This window comes from Acanthochromis polyacanthus, chromosome 6 (assembly GCF_021347895.1).
Source record: "Acanthochromis polyacanthus isolate Apoly-LR-REF ecotype Palm Island chromosome 6, KAUST_Apoly_ChrSc, whole genome shotgun sequence".
In the NCBI taxonomy this organism is placed as follows: Eukaryota; Metazoa; Chordata; class Actinopteri; family Pomacentridae; genus Acanthochromis; species Acanthochromis polyacanthus.
The window spans coordinates 36,969,313-36,988,610 of NC_067118.1; the positions used below are offsets into that span (position 1 = coordinate 36,969,313).

The following is a 19,298-nucleotide window of genomic DNA, read 5'->3' on the forward strand; positions in this document are numbered from 1 at the left end:
CCCCCCTGTGTACTCTCCTGCCTGACAAAGAACATCTCACTCATCGCACACAATCTCTGACCAGAGTCAAGGTGTGGTTTGATCCATGAACCAGGCTGCCATGTATGATTGGGTTTCACAGGGGTCTCCCGGGTGCCCTGCAGATGACTCTTTTCCTTATGGCTACACAGTTTAAACGCCCACCCATTACAGACATCCATCCTTCTCGGAAATGAACTCCTTGCTAACAGACATGGTTTGAGGTTACACCTCAGCTCCACCAACAATGCCACTTTGATCTCCTCAGGCGTTTCACAGTGCTATACATTGTGTGACTTAATCTATTGTGCCTACCCTGAACTTGTACCAACCGCATAGCTGTGCAGTGTGAAGGATTGTCTGTGTGTGTGTGTGTGTGTGTGTGTGTGTGTGTGTGTGTGTGTGTGTGTGTGTGTGGAGGAGGGATTGTGATCAGAGATTGTGTGTCTGACATTTTACTTTCTGCTGGGGGGGGGGGGGAAACACGTCTAGCAGTAGGACCCAGAGGATATCTGTTGGAAAAAGTGAACCAGCACACCTTTATGTTGTTAGAGGCAGAGCAAAGATGTAAAAAAAAAAAAAAAAGAGGAAAAAAGTTGTTCAATACTGTAACAAGAAAAAAAGTTGAGCTGTGAGCCATGTCATTGGCTGAGGGGAGGCTGACAGGAAAGAGCAATGGCTCTTGAGGTCAGGGCAGAGTGTGCTATAAATGTATTGCAATTGACAACACCTTGACGGACTCTGCTACAGCGCTTGCATGGTCCACCATCACCGGGGACAAGATGAGCGCTTCTGTGGCCGTGTACAGGAATATCTACACGGAGGACCGCTTCAAACAGGCGTACGGCTCGGATGACAACACGAGTGGAAGTTTGAGGCTCCGGGAAAAACTCGCGGGGAGATGCAGGTGTTCGAGGCGAGCCTGCCTTCACCTGTTGAGGGACAGAGTTCCCATTTTCAGCTGGCTGCCGAGGTACAGACTGAAGAAATGGATCTTAGGAGATACTGTAGCTGGTCTCACTGTGGGCATTCTGCACATTCCACAAGGTGAGTAAACACTGATTACTGCATTATGATTAGTGATAATAATAATAATAATAATAATAATAATAATAAACAAATAATGTATTATATTGACATTTTGAATTAGAATTGAGTTGGAAAGAATTGCAAGGCTCTCGTAAGTTCTTAATTTTTTCAAATGTACATAGTCATAGTGTAGAATAGATTAAAGATTTAAGAGTTTTTATTTGTCCTATACCCTACAGTATGTGCTGTGAAATGCTGAGTTACTGTTCTCAAGACTATGCAATAACAGTAAGACATTATGAACAGAACTAATCTCTAAAAACTATACAAATGAAGAGTTCATTTGCAAAAACAGATAACTCCGTTTTGATAAATTTTCAGAAAACTTCTTTTTTTAATGTTTACTTGCTTACACTGAATTGAGTGGATTTGACTCAGTAGAAAAATACATGACAAAATAGAGAAAAATAAATTATTAGTGTTATAATTACTATTATCTCAATTAAACAATAAAAAATGAGTTTTCTGAAAATGGAGTTACCTGTTTTTGCAAATTAACTCTTCAAATATAAATAATAAGGAGGTTGAGACACATTTTGTAGTAGATTTATGTTATTATTATTATTTCTTTGCACATTTCAATCTTTATATGGGAAACTACAGGAGAAATTCCAGTTTTTTAAATTTTTTTCTTAAAAGATTAAAGAAAAAAACACAGATTTATTAATAAAAAGTTTTTCTTTTCCCATTGTCTTCCCCTAAACAGGCATGGCCTTTGCTTTACTCACGGCCGTGGCTCCAATTTTTGGCCTTTACACCTCCTTCTTCCCCGTTGTCCTTTACATGTTTTTTGGCACAGGTCGCCATGTGTCCACAGGTAAGACTGGAGTCAACTTAGCATGTCTTTTATATCATCTAGTGGAGCAAACATCATTTTCAGCATCTACTGTGAGCGGTTGTAGCTTGTGCAATCATCTTGAAATCAGCCTTGAATTTTAAGTCAGTTGTCAGTTATCATGTGTTCCACTGCTGCTGAGATAAGTGTCTTTATTTTTTTAGGTACATTTGCTGTAGTGAGTCTGATGACTGGGTCTGTGGTGGAGCAGCTGGTTCCCACTCCTCTGGACATGAACTCAAGTTCAACAGAAGCCGCTGACTTCGAGGCCCAGAGAATTGGGGTGGCCTCGGCTGTAGCACTTCTCTCAGGAATTATTATGGTGAGACAGATGCGCAGAATTTCAGAAAATCACAATGTAAAATAATACTGCATGTGGGGCAGCAGATTTCTCAGTGCATAATTTCTTGATTTCCTGACACTCACAATGTTAATTATATGTGTGTCCAGCTCTGCATGTTTGGTCTTCAGCTGGGCTTCCTCTCCACCTATCTGTCAGAGCCGATTGTTAAGGCTTTCACCAGCGCTGCTGCCTTCCATGTCACTGTCTCACAGCTGCAAAGCATGCTGGGCCTGCGACTCCCTCGCCACACCGGGACCTTCTCCCTCTTCAAGGTTAGCAGAGCTTCATGATGAGATTCGATTTCACTTCCAACATGTATCTTAAATCTGACAACATACAAGGTTTCATATAAATGACAAAAACGCAACATTTCAAAAGTAGAGCAGGTGCACCAATTTATTCCCTTTCTTCAGTGATTAATCCACACAGGAACAACACAGGAACTAAAACACTGATTTAGACATTTCCACAGCTTGATGCTTTGTCTCGAAATGTTATTATCTGAGCAAATAACCTTTAGATTTCTAATTGATTTGTGTGTTCAGACTTTAGCGTCAGTGATGGAGAACCTGCCTCATACCAACACGGCAGAGCTGCTCATCTCTTTGGTGTGTTTGGCCCTCCTGGTCCCAGTCAAGGAGCTCAACATGCGTTACCGGCACCGTTTGCGTACACCTATCCCAGTGGAGATCCTCACGGTCAGTCACCTGGCTTTATGGATGCAAACAGTGAACGCCAGCAGTGGAATTACACAAGTTACAAATTCTGGTTTTCTGCTTGCCTCCTCAGGTGATTATTGCTACAGCCGTGGCCTATGCCTTCTCACTGGACTCTACTTACAGCATTGAAATAGTTGGTCACATCCCTGCTGGGTAAACCTTTAAATCTGGATTTAAAAACACAGATGAGTTCAGTAGGTACAAGCAACATGACTCATTTTTTGCAATTTTTTATGTTCTCAGATTCCCAAAGCCGCAAATGCCTGCCTTTCACACTTTCCCAGACATCGCTGGAGACACAATAGCCATAACATTTGTTGGTTATGCCGTGTCTGTCTCGCTGGCAATGATTTACGCTGATAAACATGGATATTCTATACATCCCAACCAGGTAAAATCCAGGAACGTCACAGCTGCTCACTGAAATGTCCAGTTACATCTTTACCAGTCTGTTAACTTTTTGTATCATATCTGTGTTTGTTTTCAGGAGCTGCTGGCTCATGGGATCTCCAACACAGTGTCCTCTTTCTTTACCTGCTTCCCCAGTTCAGCCACTCTGGCCACCACTAATATACTTGAGAGTGCTGGAGGATACACACAGGTAAAGTGTGTCTCTTCATCTTCACTCATTGCAAGTGAAGATAGCCTCTTTGCATTAAAGGAAAAATGTAAACAGAGGCATCACACCAGGGAACACAATACAAATACTTAGATACTGAAGCCTGCTTTTGCTCTGGACAACCAAATTTAAGCCATTTATTTTTAAAATTTACAAAACATACACATAGAAATGCAAAATGCTGATTGTACATCTATCGTAAATCATTGCTGAGTTGTGTATGTGATTGTATTTGTGTGTCTGTTTCTGCAGCTCTCTGGCTTGTTCACCAGCCTGGTCGTCCTGGTTGTCCTGCTGCTGATCGGACCACTGTTCTACTTCTTACCCAAGGTGTGGACATATGTATGTGTCTGTACAAGTTAAAGAGAAAGACAGAGGGCAAATTCACTCACCTCATCCGTTGTCTCTCTCCTCAGGCAGTCCTGGCATGCATCAATGTTACCAGCCTGAGGCAGATGTTCTTGCAGTTCCGAGACTTACCTGAACTGTGGCGAATCAGCAAGATTGACTTTGTAAGGTCATTTTAGTAGCAACATGAGATAGAAGAATGAGGCCGCCATTCAAGAATAGACATGAGAAAATGGACAAAAGAGAGTTAATTGACTCTTAACTGCAGTTTAGGTTACATTTTGCACGACAAATTAATGATGCAGGTATCTGTAAACAGTAACTGTGGTGTAATAGTTGCAAGGTTGTTGAAATAAACACTCTTTTAGCCTAAATTTATCAATCAAGTCATGGAATCATGACCTAGTGAAACACAGAGAATTCATCAGATAAATGGCCTTGATCTTTGCACTTTTAGACTGAACGCTTGGCAAGAACTAATCATATTTTACACCGACATGCTTCCATTGTTTAGCGTTTTATTTTGAAATAGCAATATTCTGTTGTGTTTGTATTTTTGTGTAGATGGTTTGGGTTGTCACCTGGCTGTCTGTAGTTGTGCTTAATGTGGACCTTGGTCTCGCTATCGGGGTGGTTTTCTCCATGATGACCGTCATATGCCGCACACAAAGGTACATTTTCCTCTTTGTCTGCATAAATACTGTTGCAATCCAGCAAGAGCAACAAAGTTTCAGTTACAAGAAATAAAATGCACATTTGGGAGGTTAAACATCAACTCCCAGATGTGCATAAACATCACACTCACAAGCAGTAAAAATTACCCTGAATAATTTGCTGTAGACTATGAAGCCCCAAGAACAGTGTGAATTGTCTCATCAGGACATTTAGAGTTTTCTTTTGACACAACACAGCTAGATCATTTATCATAATGTGTGATATTATTCTAAAATTGATGATTCAACAGGGCCAGTTGTTCAGTGCTTGGTCGGGCCAGCAACACAGAAATTTACAGACCTCTGGAGAACCACAGCAAGGTGAGCAAAGTTTCAGGCTATTGTTCTTTACAAAAAGTCACTTGCAATACATTTGAGCCTCATAGAATATTAATTTTCTTATTCCAGCAACAATTAACAATTACAGTATCAGAGATGATGCAGCAGGAGCGTTTTACCACAAAAATGAGACTATTCTGTTTGACTTTCAGTGCTACGAAGTGCCTGGAGTGAAGATCCTGACTTACAACGGGCCTATTTACTACGGCAACCGTAGTTTCTTCAGGGAGGAAATGAGCAGGCTGTTGGGCCTGACGCCAGAGAAGATCCGCAGCCGGGAGAAGGCCAGGAAAGCCCTGGAGAAACGGGAGAGAGAGGCCACCGTCAACACTGTGGTAGGTAGAGAATTTAGAGCAAAACATGGTTTGTAAAATCATATTTAATTCACGGGTCTTCTTGTCCTCCTCTCGTGCTGTTTTGTAGGAAAGAGGCATTGCAAACACATCATTTTCCTCAGAAAATGAGTTCTTTAAATCAGGTAAGTAATGCCTTTTATAGTGTGAAGGACACTAAATATAAATACTGTTCTGTTTACTAAGCATTTTTTGTAGATTTCTTTGTGCTGCAGAGAATTTCAATTGCTTGTTTTCTGCAGGAACATCTGAGAGTGACGTCCAGGTCGTGTTAATCGATTGCAGCAGTGTGATATTTGTTGATGTTGCTGGGGCAAGACTCTTTACGCAGGTTAGTCAGCAACAGTAAGAGGTGATGTACACGTCACAGTTCTGGGTTTTCTCCCCACTGTGTCAAAATTATTGATTATTCTGTGCTTTTTGCAGATGTGTACCGAGTGCCAGAAGGTTGGAGTTCATGTATATTTGGCAAACTGCAATGGTAGGACCTTTTCTAATGTTTTTTTTCTGTCCTATTCTATGTATTTTATGATGCTACTACTGATTTCTCTCCCCTCAGAAAGTGTCCTAAAGATCCTAACGTCCAGTGGTTTAATGAACTACATGAACCCACAGCATATCTTCGTCACGGTTCATGATGCTGTGATGTATATTCAGCAGCAGCAGGTACAGATCAGAATCTTTTTACAAATGTACAAGAAAGTTTTATTTGTAAATAATTGAATTACTGCAAACAAGAAGTTGATGCTATAATAGTGCTTTCGTATGTTGTAGGAAAAACCTCCAGAGAACACCCCAACAGTCTGGGTATGAGCCAGGAGGACAGTGATGAGTCATGCTCGCCTCAACCAAGTATCTGGGACTAAAATGTCAGAGTGCACAAAGACTTCGGCTTTATTAGCCGAGGCTCTCAGCTGTATAGGAGCGCTCCACTAATCGGTCCAGATTGTACTGTAAACCAGTGTTTCAAAGAAGCAGTAGCCCGTTGTAGCACTAAGTCATGGATTACTTTTACATTACAGTGTTACCAGATCTTTCGCAGACATTGGACTGGCTCCTGGCAAATCAGAATCAGATAAATTAAGCAGAAGGAGTCACAGCACGACACATAAATCTCCTCATACAGTATGTTTAGAAAAGTCTGAAAAACAACAATATAATAATTACTTGTGTCTATTACGCTGTTTGTGACGAATATGACATGTTTTTGTTTAACAGCTGTTCTGTTTTTTATTGTCATGTATGATGTATTTTGGCATTGTAATATTTATTTAGTTTCTGTTTGGTGTTTGCAATACAAACAAATATTGAAGTGCACTGCGTAGTTTGTTAAAGTACTTTATATATTTATGTCTTTTGAATATCTGTGCTTGAATATGCAACCGTGTACAGTAAATGCCATCCCACACCGACTTTAAATAATCTGTTTTCTAATTCCAGAGAGACTGAACAAAAGATTTTATAAATGACTTTTATACACTCATTCAGTGGCAGTTTTGACAATAAATTTATCTCCAAATTATGTGGATTATGTTTTTTCCCTCATTGAATCAGAACTACAACTAATAAATACTATTAGACAATGTTGTATGTTTCTGCATCAATGTTTGGGTTATCATAGTTATTAAGTATGAATACGTTTTGGGGGGGGTGACCACCATGTGGAATGTGAAGCATGCCGCAGATTTTGAAGAGGGAAGAAGAGCCGTCTTTGTATCGGCTCATATACTGTAGATCTGGGTGTCTGCACAGAGAAATGATTAAAAATGAAAAACTACTCTCACACGACAACAATGCCAAAGGAATTTTTGTCAGCGCCAAAAAGTAAAACTGGGTGAGAGGGATCACAGGTCATCAGTCCTGCAGCTTGTGTGTTTTTTCAACACCAGGCTGGAAATACATTAATTTGATTCTTCCGATCCTGTGTGTCTTTCTACTTTCTAAGAAAAAAGTGGTACATTACAAAACAAGTCTGACAAAAACCTTGTGTTCCGAGATGTTAGCCGTTGTGGTAGTTGAATGTAATGCCTCACCTCGCTGCCCTGCTGCCCTCTGCTGTCCACCAGCTGGAATCTTTCCTGCCGCTGCTCCTCATCACAATGCTGTTACCTTGACCTGATAAAACTACATGTAGTGCGAGTTCAAAACCAGGACAAAAAAGGGAAAATAACCTAATTATTTCCTTGCTTGATGTTGGATAGCCAAGTTATTAATTTTTTCCTTTGCATATTTCAAAGAGGCCTCTAGACACTGTACCCTTTGGGCTTTCCCTTTAAAGCTCAAGGAGTGTTTCACTAATTGGCAGGAAGTAGTCCACTTCAATTAGAACATGGTACACAAGGTCTGGCCAAATGTTTACGAAGCCAGATTCTACCGCCAGGCCTACTAACATGTGCACATATACAGACATACGTTTAGACAGCAACCCTACAAGTTCCTCCAGGAAGGTCAGCAATTTAATGATAAAGGTCTTAAAGGTAATACTACAAAAATGAGAAAATTGAGCATGTGTACAGCTTGTACTCCCAGTTATGATACTTAATAAAGAAAATGAAGTAATTCTCTTTTGTCTTCTCAGTAACTGTCTGTACTTATGATTTATTTCCATAAATGACAGTGGATCATAGTAGAATGATACTTGCAAAAGTACAAAGCACAAAGTAATTCCATATTCCTGTTATTATTTATTACTTGATTGTACGAACACAGCAAGAATGAAAATGTAGTGAAAAATACATTTGTATTTGACAATCCAGAGGACCTCCCAGCCTGTGTGCCATCTGTCTGATCTTTTATCTCCATCTTGTGGTGAACAGATGGAATGACAGCCTGTTTGTTGTTTCCATATTCTGAATGAAGGATCACACGATTCTCCAAAGAGTCAGCAATCTCCATAGTAACAAAAATTTGTACAAGCAGCCTGTTACCCTTATTATTCACAGAATTTCCCTCTGGGGATTAATAAAGTCTGTAAGTCTAAGTCAAAGGATTTGTGGTTGAAACCAAAAAGAAATAGAATTTATACCCAGAGGAGATACTCTGATTTATAAAAGTACACTTTCAACAGTATAAAGATATTTTATTACTGACTCGGATTTATTATACATGATGTTAGATTTTTAAGGCAACAGTGAGCAAACAGGATTTAGAAGTTTGAGGTGGAGCCATGGTATGCTGTCTAAAGGTTTTCCAGGCTGGACATCATCCAACGGATCACAAGACAAGTCCTGAGGATTGTGACAATAATCATAATAACAGAGGAGTAAAGAACAAAAACAAAGTTCTGTGACAAATCTGCTGTTCTTATTTGGATCAATCACTATTTGTTTTAATTATTTATGAAATATTTGGTAATTTAAATAATTTTAGGCCTCAGTTATTCTACTGAACATGCCTAGCAGCTGCTCTTTTTTGATTCTAAGGTAATAATAGTTAAAATAGATAGACTCAAGTAAAGTACTAGTACCTCATTATTTTACTTTATCGGACTTAGTTATGTTTTATCACTTTTATAACGGTAACTCTCATTTTCCAATCCCAACTGGAGAAACTCTTACAAATCTTATTTTCCACATCACTTCTGACATAAATATATTTACAAAACCTTTACAAAACAGCTTCAGTTACTTCAGCTTTTGGCCCTCAGCCGTTTTATGTGGTTGTCCCTATATTTAACAAACCCCTTGTCACCAAGCTGGGGACTTAACCCAGACAACCAAACAAAAGCAGTTAGCATTCATATCAAAGCTCTGAGATGCTACCAGCTGATGGTTATTCTTAGTGAGGGAATGACTCTTCAGCATATTCAAGGCAATGAGTAACTTGTCATCATATTAACAAGAGGATGAACTTTCACTGCCACAGATTCACACACAGGTGATTCTGTCCTTCACAGACACACAGCGAAACAAAGAAGAGCCAAGGAAGGAAATTACTTTTTTTTAACACCAAACATCTTTACTTGGCAGTAAAAATCAAGTCAAACAAAAGAACTTCGTTTGCTGGAACACAGTCAGATGTTAAAGAAAACCTTTCCATAGAAAAATATCTGATGTAACCACTATCCTTAATGATGATTCATTCTACTAACATGTGGCAGGGAAACATCTCAGTGCAATGAAGGAATTATTATTGTTATTATTATTATTATCATTATTATTATCATCAACTCACTGGCACAACAAGTGTCATTTGTGAAAAAAGCCAACATCTTGTTTTTGAAATAGCAAAAAATACAACATCATCTGTCATCAAACACATCGGCTCCTAAATGACTGGAATGAACATCAGCTAAAAACAATATACAATTCAACAAAAGTCCCTTTTTTTGCTAACAAATCCAAGTGCAAAAAAGATGTAAAAGGCTCCTAAGATTTGGAGGAGTGCTTCTTAAAGGAAAGTACACTTCTAGCCATTGTGGCACGATCTCTTTCTTCCAAAAACACTTGTAATATTCTACTGACATTTTTTTGTGATATTGCTAAAAGAGGGTGACGCAGTGAGGCAGAGGTCAGCAATGCGGCCTCACAGGAAGCAAGTTAGGCTGTTGGTGATTCTAATTAGGCCTTAGCTATGAATATAAGTGTGGACGGAGGTCTGTCTGTCCAGTGTGAACCCCGCCTCTCACCCAAAGCCAACTAGGACAGTCACTCACATCAGCGGAGAGGGAAAGAAGCTTTGAAAGCCTCACTACTGAGACATGACCATAAAACAGGCTGTGGACAAACTGTCACTGAGTCAAAACAAGAAGTGCAACTTTGGCACTCTCTCTCTAATCCTCTCTCGTATCTACTTGTCTTTCACTCTTTCGGTTGCTTCTGTTTCATGAGTGCCAGTGTTACGAAAGCCTATCATTGGAGTGCCTGAGCAGCCACATGGCCTTCGCTTTTCATTGGTTCGTTTTGTGTTATTTCTTCAGTTCTCCCACTCACACTCACTCATCCACTCATGCATTGCACCACTGACTGTACTCGGCATTTCAACATACAATTAGAATTTACTTGCAACTCCAGAGCCTGAAGTTTGGAACATGATCACATAGGAAGTTTTGTAAACCAAACTATTGTGCCATAAAAAAAACAGACTACAGGATTTTCTGAATAAGTTGAGTACTGAAAAGCTGACTGACAATTTAGCAGCGTCCAACAATGACTGAATTCCCATCAAACAGGGCACAAGTTGTAATCATTTATGAAAACATATAATCGTGGACTTCTCCACTTAACGACATTCTTCATTAACCTGAGAGCAAAAATAATTTCACAGTCTTACATTTGACACGTGGGAGTCCAAGTGTCACTGACTAGTCATGCATTTAAATCTGTTCTTGAAGTAGAAGACTTCATTTTGCATGTTAGTATTCGCACTGGAAGACGAGTAACGGAATTTTTCATAGGCCTTTTGCGACTCTGTTTTACTCCAGGGTAGTTGGATCTTCGATGCGTGGTTTACGATGACGTCACTACAGGAGCCCACGTGGAGAGAGCCCAGAGCATCGACGAAGAACTCTGCAGAACCAAGAAGACAACTTACTTTAGCGCAAGCCTGGTTTGATTTTCATTCTGAAGCAGCTCAACAGTGTTACCACAGCTCTGTGTGGGAAAACAAACACTAACCCAGGTGTGCTTGTCGTGACAGGCGCGGGTCGAAGCCAACCTCCCGCACTTTGTCCGTCCGCCCCAGGAAGAAGTTGATGACGGCGTCAGCTACCACACAGTTGGGAAATCCGTCGATGGTATGATGGAAGCCATTTCTGATATGTATGCAGTCACCCTCCTCTCCTCCTGCCTCCACTGAAATGGTGTGACGATATGTTGTAGTGTAGCCCGTCACCTCTCTCACTGCACCGCCGACCTGATGTCATTAAGGTAACAAAAATATACAATGGACACAAAACTTAGAGTGTTAATATACAGTTCTGTGAAAAAGTATTTGCACCCTTACAGATATCTTCTAGTTTTGCATATTTGCCACTTAAATGTTTCAGATTATCAAACTAATTCAGACAAAGATAACCAAAGGAAACAAAAAATGCAGTTTTTAAATGTAGACTTCATTTATTAAAGGCAAAATGCTGTCCAGCCCCACCTTGCCATATGTGAAAAAGCAATTGCCCCCTTAGCTACCAGTCTGCCAAAGCACCAAATCCATTTGGCAGTTGGGTTCAATTTCACCAGCCACACCCATGCAAGATCACTGCCAGGTTTGTTGAATCTAAACATCACTAAATAGAACCTGTCTGGTTCTGTGCAGCAGATACAGGGTCTGAAAAAAAGCAGCACAATATGCCACATTCTAAAGAGATTCAAGAACTGAAGTGAAACAAAGTCACTGACATTTATCAGTCTGGAGCCACAAAGCCATTGCTAAGACTTTGGGAGTTCAGAGAACCACAGTGAGAGACATTATCCACAAATGGAGGAACCATGGAACTGTTTTAAACCTTCCCAGGAGTGGCCAGCCTACCAACATTTCTCCAAGAGAACGCTGACATCTCACCCAGGAGGTTAGAAAAGAACCCAGACGAACGTCAAAAGAAGTGCAGACCTCACTGGCCTCAGTTAAAGTCTGTCTACATGATTCAACAATAAGGAAGACACTGGGCAAAAATGGCATCCATGGGAGAGCTGCAAGGTGAAAACCATTCTTTCCCAGAAAGAACTTAAAGGCTCATCTGGCATTTGCAAAAAAAATATCCGGATGAGCTCCAAGACTTCTGGGATAACATCCTATGGACTGACATTACATCTGGTATAACGCTAATACTGCATTCTACAAGAAGAACATGGTACCAACAGGGAAACCTGGTGGGGGTAGTGTGATGGTTTGAGTCTGCTTTGCTTCCACAGAACCTGGATGACTTGTCATACCTGATGGAGCCATGAATTCTGCTCTGTATCAGAAAATCCTCCTTTAAAATATCTGCCCATCAGTTCAAGACCTAAAGCTCAAGACAAATGTGTTATGCAGCATGACAATGACCCCAAGCACACAAGCAAGTCCACCTCTGAGTGGCTCAAGAAGAACAAAAATAAAGTTCTGAAGTATCTGAATCAATTGTGATACTGTGACAAGACCTAAAAACAGCCACTCATGCTCGAGTGTCCGTGACCCATTCAGAGGCACCTGTGGTTTACTCAGCTACAGTATTTTACTGGTACTGTTTACAACCGTTGGTTTGGCAAACAAAGTAGTTTGACTCACTCTCTGTAACCTCAAGGCATCAGAGACATAAAATAGTGCAAAAAAGCCCTGAAACATATAGTTGCATGGTGCTTGAGAAAAACGGAGACACCTAACAGTAAATTGTGATGAGTGATTAAAAACCGTAAAGCTGCAGCTCTCACTCATACTACAACAACAAAAAATATCAGTGAGAGACCTGTCCATTGAAAGTCTTGATTAAAATAGTCCAAATTGTTGACTGATAAAACATATAGCAACATTGTTCACCTTTGGTCTTTCAAAGTCACATTTGCATGTTATTTGGTTTTCCGTTTCCCCTTAGAGTACAACATTAGTGCTCTTGTTACCATAGCTACCAAGACCTTTCTACGCTATGACAAAATCAAGTCATGTCAGTACTCATCATGGAATGCGCTGTAAGGAATCAACAGAAGTGGAGCATGCAGAGTTCACTTGAAGTCAGTGAAGTAAAGCCGATATGGTGATATGAGGGGAAACTGCTGGGGAGCTTTGCTGCTGATACTATCAGCGCCAGTAATGAGGACATCTGCTTAAGCACAATTAAAGTGTACAGTGACATCTGATTTTCTTGTGTTTATATGACTGTCAGAGCTGATCTTGGTTCTGTTAATTCATTTGGATACATGCACCCTCCTTGGCCTCATTTCAATGCCAAGGATGAAGTAGAGAGGAGGGAACTGAATACTTCCATTAGATGAGACTGGGACATCCACCCTGCAAGGAGCGCTATCACAGGTCATTCATTCCATCTGTTGTAAGACTGCACAACATCAGCATCACTGGCTGATGTTAGCATAAACCGGACGATATAATATCATCTTAAACCATGGTAAAATCTGCACAACAATTCCTTGCACTGCTGGCATTTTCTGCACTTTTAAAGTTGCATTTATTCCACAAGCCACTTTATGCTGGTGTCACTTCTAGTGTAGTAATACTGTATTTAATCATTTTTCATTTTCATTCTTGTATATATTGTGTATATTATTGCTATTATAATGATTATATTTACTGTACATATGGTTAGTGCTGCTCTGAAAGACTTTTTGCTGCTGTAATACTGGAAATTTCCCAAGATGTGGGGCGTAATAAAGGACTATCTTAGCTTATTTCAAATAAAATAAGATCCACACATAGATTTTACTGTCTCAGGACATGCATCTCACCAGATCTAGAGTGGTTTTCTCAAGGATGTCCACCATCTTCTCCAACTTGGTGTTTGCAGTGAAGATGAAGTCATCATCCACCCAGAGCACATACTTGGTGGTCACTTGAGAGACTGCCAGGTTTCTTCCAGCAAACCAACCCTATAAAAAAGAGCAATCAGCGCACACTAACTGACTGTTTCATCATCACAAATGCAGGACGCTACATGGAGATACACCAATTTCTTTACCTTTCCAAATGGCATAATGTAGTGTTCAACGTGAGGCCCGGTCACTGGCACAGGGTGTTCATTATCATCTGCTATCACTATGGTGACGCTGGGGTAATACTGCCGTATGCTGTCGATAAGATCTTTGAGTTTGTCATAGCGTAGAAAGGTCTTGGTGGCAATGGTAACAAGAGCATTAATGTTGTACTCTAAGGGGAAACAGAAAAAAATAACATGGAAATTTTATACTAATAAATACACTGAAAAAAAGATGATACACAATAACTGCTCACAAACCTTCCTGGTGTCCCGAGTTGTGAAGCTTCGGACGAGTTGGATGCCCAACTTTGATGATGAACAATGACCGGTGACTTTCAGTTGCAAACTGAACTGCACAATGAAACAAATACAGTGATAAGTCCAAACTGCAATATTTATGAGAGAAGATGAAGCAAGTGCATATTTCTATAACTGTAATTGTCTAGGCATGGCTGTTTTTCTAGACAACCTGGTCACAAACATCAGAGAGAGACTTACATTTACATGATTTCTTCTCCTTGTTTCACTTGGTTTGGAAAAGAACCTTTCATGCATCTGTTACAATTTTTATTGCACAGTCGCTTCACTTTTTTGTCATTTCATGATTAGAATAAACTAAAAAAAAGTCTGATATTGAATTAGGGATGTAAATATGTGTAGGCATTATTGGAAGATATTCTGCTTTTGCTGTCTGCCGATATTAGTAATATACATATATATATAAAAATGTAATAAAAGACTATATGAATTTTCACTGTTATCACTGAAATAACTCATATCATATTAAGCACGCATTTCTTGTTTCTGATCATGTGGGCTTTAAATGTCAAATTCAAAACATAGAGTTAACTGAGCCAGTTAATAACCAAACATTTGGTTTTAGTAAACCAGGAAAGCTATTGTTAATCACAGTGAGAACAGATAACCCAAGAACATCAGACAAGGTTCAATTTGATTGATTGTACAGGCTTCTGGTGAGTACTGACAAAGTATTCTCACACTACCCAGCACGGAAATATCCTAAGTACAGAAGCATCCCTCTGACAGGCGATAGATTTCAGCTAATACATTTGCACCTTGACATAAAACTTTAGCACCCCATTAGTGTAGAGAGATAAAGAGAAATCAAACCTATCCTTGCTTTACTTATGTCTCTTTAGGTAGTTATTTTTTGGAACCAACTGACCATTTCATGATAATTATGAGAGCATATCCCTGTATTAATGCTTCTGCAACACATTTTGAAAAATCTCTCTTTTTCCATTAGGTATTGAACCAAAGGAAGGTTTTGTATTACCACTGACTTTCCATTCTGCACTGTTGAATAGGTGCACATGTCATTTAGTATATATGTACACATTTACTTGTATCTGCTGTCTTCGGGTTGAACACAGTGTTTGTATAGGTGACAAACTGCAGCTGCCTGTTCAGGTCAGAGAGATGAGGACTTGATAGGATCATGTGCTTCTCTCCCTCTCCTTTGATGGAGACCCTGTCCACCGTTGCAGCAACATCAAAAGTCCCCAGAGTTGCTGTCAAATGCACCTGTTAGACAATTTGTATAGTTTGGGAGGGGGAAAACACAAAAAGCTTTAATACTTGTACAAAAATATGAATATATCAAATACAACGACAACCTTAAAATTAAGAAGTTACTGTATGGACTGATCTTTCTTCTTCTTTAAGACCCAGACCTATGGAAAGAGTGCAGTGATTACTTGAGATGTCAAAGTGGAATGATGATGAAGAGAGTGAATGTAGCCTTTTCAGACAAATAATATGCAACACTGCTGGCTTCATCTATCTGTAATGTGATGGCATCTTATCATTCTGACATGGGTCACTTTTACTTTAATGTCAATTAATTATAAGCAATTAATGAAGTTACATGTTGTGGTTCTGCATGTGTGTAGATAGGTTTATGTGGATTTTGTTGCTGTCTGATGCTACAGGTGTTCACAAACAGCTGAAAAGCAACAAGCTAAATTTTAGCTCCTCCTAACATTTTGCCAACACCCAGAATACACTCACTATTGGTGAGTTTCGTTAATCTGATGTATCCTGCCTTCATCAAAGGAAAGTGGGATTTTTATGGACTATTCCGGTTTATAATGGATGTAAAATTGTCGGCTTAAGCGCATGAGGAAGGTGTGCTATTTTTCTTACAGACTGTGTCTATGGTGCTCTCTTTGATGTTTTTAAGATAAGATAAGATAAGATAAGATAAGATAAGATAAGATAAGATAAGATAAGATAAGATAAGATAAGATAAGATAATCCTTTATTGCTCCCCAGAGGGGAGATTTTTGGTGTTGGAATGTGGAAAAAGACTTCCTCAAACTGCTTCACACAACTGACAGTACACGGCTCGTGCTTGCGACATACAGTTAAGACTTGCGCCATATTGAAGTGATGAAGACAAGTTACTAGGCCCAACCAAATTATCACTGTGTGACTTTCATGAAATATGACCAGGGGGCTCATTTAAAATGCCTCAAATGCCATTAGAACAACAGAAATGAACGCACGTCTGAAAGGGACTTCTGTAACTGTAAGGCCATCAGTTTGTTTCATACTGTTCTGTGTTAAACAGTGCTGCTACCTGGAATAAAGATTGTTTGGAGGGGTCGCACCTCCACACCCTGGGTAGGATACTGAAGAGGACTGTTGGCCTCAGCGACAATCAGCACATCTGCAGGATTGAAGGACCTGTATATACACAGAGCATATTGAATCACTACTGTAACATAGCTTTATTATTTCACAACATTCAATTATTATCATACTGCAGATATATACAGAAGGGACAGTGTGCTATCACTACATGGCTCTGCACAAGTATAAATAATAAAAATTGACAGATGAAATAATAAAACCACACACACACTCACTTAATGACAGTTAGCAAACTGTCATGTGCAATAAACCCAAGTGCAATACATTTGTGTATTTATTCTAAAAGTTTGTGTTGTTAGTATCCTGGTGTGTATTTTTTTCTTATTGTTTCTTATTCATATTGTATATATAGTGTATATATCTTATGTCTTTAATTTACAGATGTGTTCTCTTGATTTTTGCTGCTGTTATGATGCAAATAAAGATATTCTATTCTATTCTAATCAAAAAAAGAAGTCTTGGAGCTAGCATACTATGAAATACCCTCTAACCAAGATGACTGATCCATTGTCCAAATAATATTGGTGAAATAACAGAGTGGGATCCCAAGATTTCTGAACAGAAATTTAAAAAAGGATGCATTGTGTGGTATCCTTGTTTATTTAGCCAAGATGACTAATGATTATTATTACATGTATTGTGACTACTTTTACTGAAAAGCCCAAGCAGGGATGGGAGTTGATAATGAGCTTAATGCTATACACTCTATGTGTAATACATCAGTGTGTGTGTGTGTGTGTGTGTGTGTGCGTGCGCGCGCGCGTGGACATGGGAGTGCACGTGCACATATATGAGAACCTGACCTGGCTTTGGTTTATGAGGTTGGAATATACCCACTAGAAAAAACTAGACTACACCACTGGTTATGACTGTCATTACTGTGTACACGACTTGCTTTGATTTAGAGTTAGGGGAAGTGCAGTGGGGGCAGGCAATACAATGAAAGTCAGTCTGTCTATGAATGCCAGCGCAAGAGCTTTATTGTGATGGGCAGGAGCTTTACTGTGCACTGGCAGGCTCCGAAGCCCCGCCCACCAATGAAACGGAATATTGAGTCGTATTTTCATTTTGGGGGTGAAAACGAAAAAACGAACCGTTTCCTGTTTTTTTTGTTTTTTTGTTCTAAACGAAAAAACGAACCGTTTCCTGTTTTTTTGTTTTTTGCTCAAAACGAAAAAACGAAAAAACGGCTTGATTTTTTGTTTCTGCTTGTGTCTTTTATAGCCAGGAAACAAACGGATAAAACGTACCTTGTCCCACTACCACAAATATTGAGCAATGTTGGCTTGACAGCATGAATTTAATATTTTTAACTATTACCAAAACTGAAATTATAAGAATGCATTACTTGCCAGCAGGGCCTAAAATCAGCGTTCTTTATTTGATTTAACTCGGACATAGTTCATCTATTAGACGACATTTGATGTTCATTTTCTGGAAACATCACTATGATATAAATGAAACGTCTAAAAATCAACTATGAGCAGTATATGTTGCAAAATTGATCAAGAAAACTAGCAAATTTCAGATGAATTACATCAAGAATGTTACTTTTGAGTCCACTAAAACAGTGGTATTTGTTGTATAAAATGTTTGTAGATGGTCTTACGCTTTCCCAAGTTGTGCATGAAACAGCCCTTGTTGGTCAGTATCATGACATGCATCCAAAATGCAGCACTGATTGTTGTCAGCAATGATAAACTATGGGGACAAAATGATCAACTGTAATGCCTAGCACCTAATTTCATTCCTGATGCCATATGTCGTCTGGGTTGGAATATTTTCACGCTGATATGATGTAGTCTGAAACTGTTATTAGTTTCGACTACAGACCAAAAGAACCAAAGACAAACAGAACTAAAGCTGGATTAAGTCACAGCATGATCTTACAGAATCTTACAAAACTGTAAACATCTTTTAATTAAACCAAAAATTGAAAAAGTGAAACTGAAAGTTACACAACTGCTACATAATCAGAAAGATGTTTTCATTTGAACTTGACCTCCATTGGAAGTTGCTGTACTCCTGAGCTCTGTGACGCTTTACGCCGTCTGGATCAGGGTGAGACTCCAAGAAAGCGAGACCGAGGTTGTGGGCCCACACCCGTGGAAAGAGCATGTCTGAGAATGGCAGGTGAAAGCTTTCCTGATCACCCTGGCATACACATGTGTTTTGGGCCAAACGACTATGTCAGAAACAAACAAAAAATGTACAGAGTGAGTTGATAAGGATGAACATCTTAATTTAGAACATAATTCAAGCTAAATAACACTCATGCTAATAAAAACGCACCATGCCACATCCTCTTTTATATGGTAGGGAATGTCGCTGTCTCCAATTTTCCCACTGAAGAGGTTCTTTAGTGGACTACTCTGTCTTGGCCGTATGTCGACTCCTGAGCTGGTCCCGGGGCTCCAAAAGTAAAACAGGACGACCAGCAGTATTCCACCGACCAGAATCAGTCTGCGACACTTCTTACAGGAATTATTCATCTGGAAAGAAGATTTGCGGAAATGTCAACATGGGAAACAGAGCAAAGGGGCATATGAAAGACTGTGTTTAATATGAGGATTTTCTGGTTTCACCGGATTGGACAGTCAGGCATGAGCCTGTATTTTTCAACCCT

At 39.5% G+C, this 19,298-nt stretch overlaps 2 protein-coding genes across 2 annotated transcripts; one reads left to right on the plus strand and one right to left on the minus strand.

Annotated features, from left to right (window-relative positions):
• The first annotated feature begins 626 nt into the window (after nucleotides 1-626).
• Nucleotides 627-6,898, plus strand: slc26a10 (solute carrier family 26 member 10). The gene is made up of 18 exons (XM_022199567.2): nucleotides 627-1,065; nucleotides 1,814-1,924; nucleotides 2,107-2,264; nucleotides 2,393-2,557; nucleotides 2,831-2,983; nucleotides 3,075-3,157; nucleotides 3,248-3,395; nucleotides 3,492-3,605; nucleotides 3,876-3,953; nucleotides 4,040-4,135; nucleotides 4,536-4,642; nucleotides 4,936-5,005; nucleotides 5,176-5,358; nucleotides 5,447-5,501; nucleotides 5,619-5,707; nucleotides 5,803-5,857; nucleotides 5,936-6,042; nucleotides 6,151-6,898. Exons 1-18 carry the CDS (start codon nucleotides 801-803, stop codon nucleotides 6,187-6,189), a joined length of 2,076 nt encoding a protein of 691 aa, XP_022055259.1. The 5' UTR covers nucleotides 627-800; the 3' UTR covers nucleotides 6,190-6,898.
• Nucleotides 6,899-8,084: 1,186 nt separating this feature from the next.
• b4galnt1a (beta-1,4-N-acetyl-galactosaminyl transferase 1a) lies at nucleotides 8,085-18,702 on the minus strand. Its single transcript, XM_051950158.1, has 7 exons — nucleotides 18,675-18,702; nucleotides 15,361-16,705; nucleotides 14,255-14,347; nucleotides 13,979-14,166; nucleotides 13,749-13,889; nucleotides 10,992-11,229; nucleotides 8,085-10,883 (listed from the first exon to the last, which is right to left on the minus strand). The coding sequence occupies exons 2-7, from the start codon at nucleotides 15,455-15,457 to the stop codon at nucleotides 10,672-10,674; spliced, it is 969 nt and encodes a 322-aa protein (XP_051806118.1). The 5' UTR covers nucleotides 15,458-16,705; nucleotides 18,675-18,702; the 3' UTR covers nucleotides 8,085-10,671.
• Nucleotides 18,703-19,298: the final 596 nt, after the last annotated feature.

Excerpts from the sequence above, each read along its gene's own strand:
- slc26a10 (XM_022199567.2), top strand. The coding sequence starts at position 801 with ATGAGCGCTTCTGTGGCCGTGTACAGGAATATCTACACGGAGGACCGC. Across the intron at positions 3,158-3,247 it reads GTTGGTCACATCCCTGCTGG|ATTCCCAAAGCCGCAAATGC; the intron begins GTAAACCTTTAA and ends TTATGTTCTCAG. Across the intron at positions 5,708-5,802 it reads GGGCAAGACTCTTTACGCAG|ATGTGTACCGAGTGCCAGAA; the intron begins GTTAGTCAGCAA and ends TGCTTTTTGCAG.
- b4galnt1a (XM_051950158.1), bottom strand. The coding sequence starts at position 15,457 with ATGATCCTATCAAGTCCTCATCTCTCTGACCTGAACAGGCAGCTGCAG. Across the intron at positions 14,348-15,360 it reads CCCGAAGACAGCAGATACAA|TTCAGTTTGCAACTGAAAGT; the intron begins GTAAATGTGTAC and ends TTCATTGTGCAG. Across the intron at positions 14,167-14,254 it reads CAACTCGGGACACCAGGAAG|AGTACAACATTAATGCTCTT; the intron begins GTTTGTGAGCAG and ends GTTTCCCCTTAG.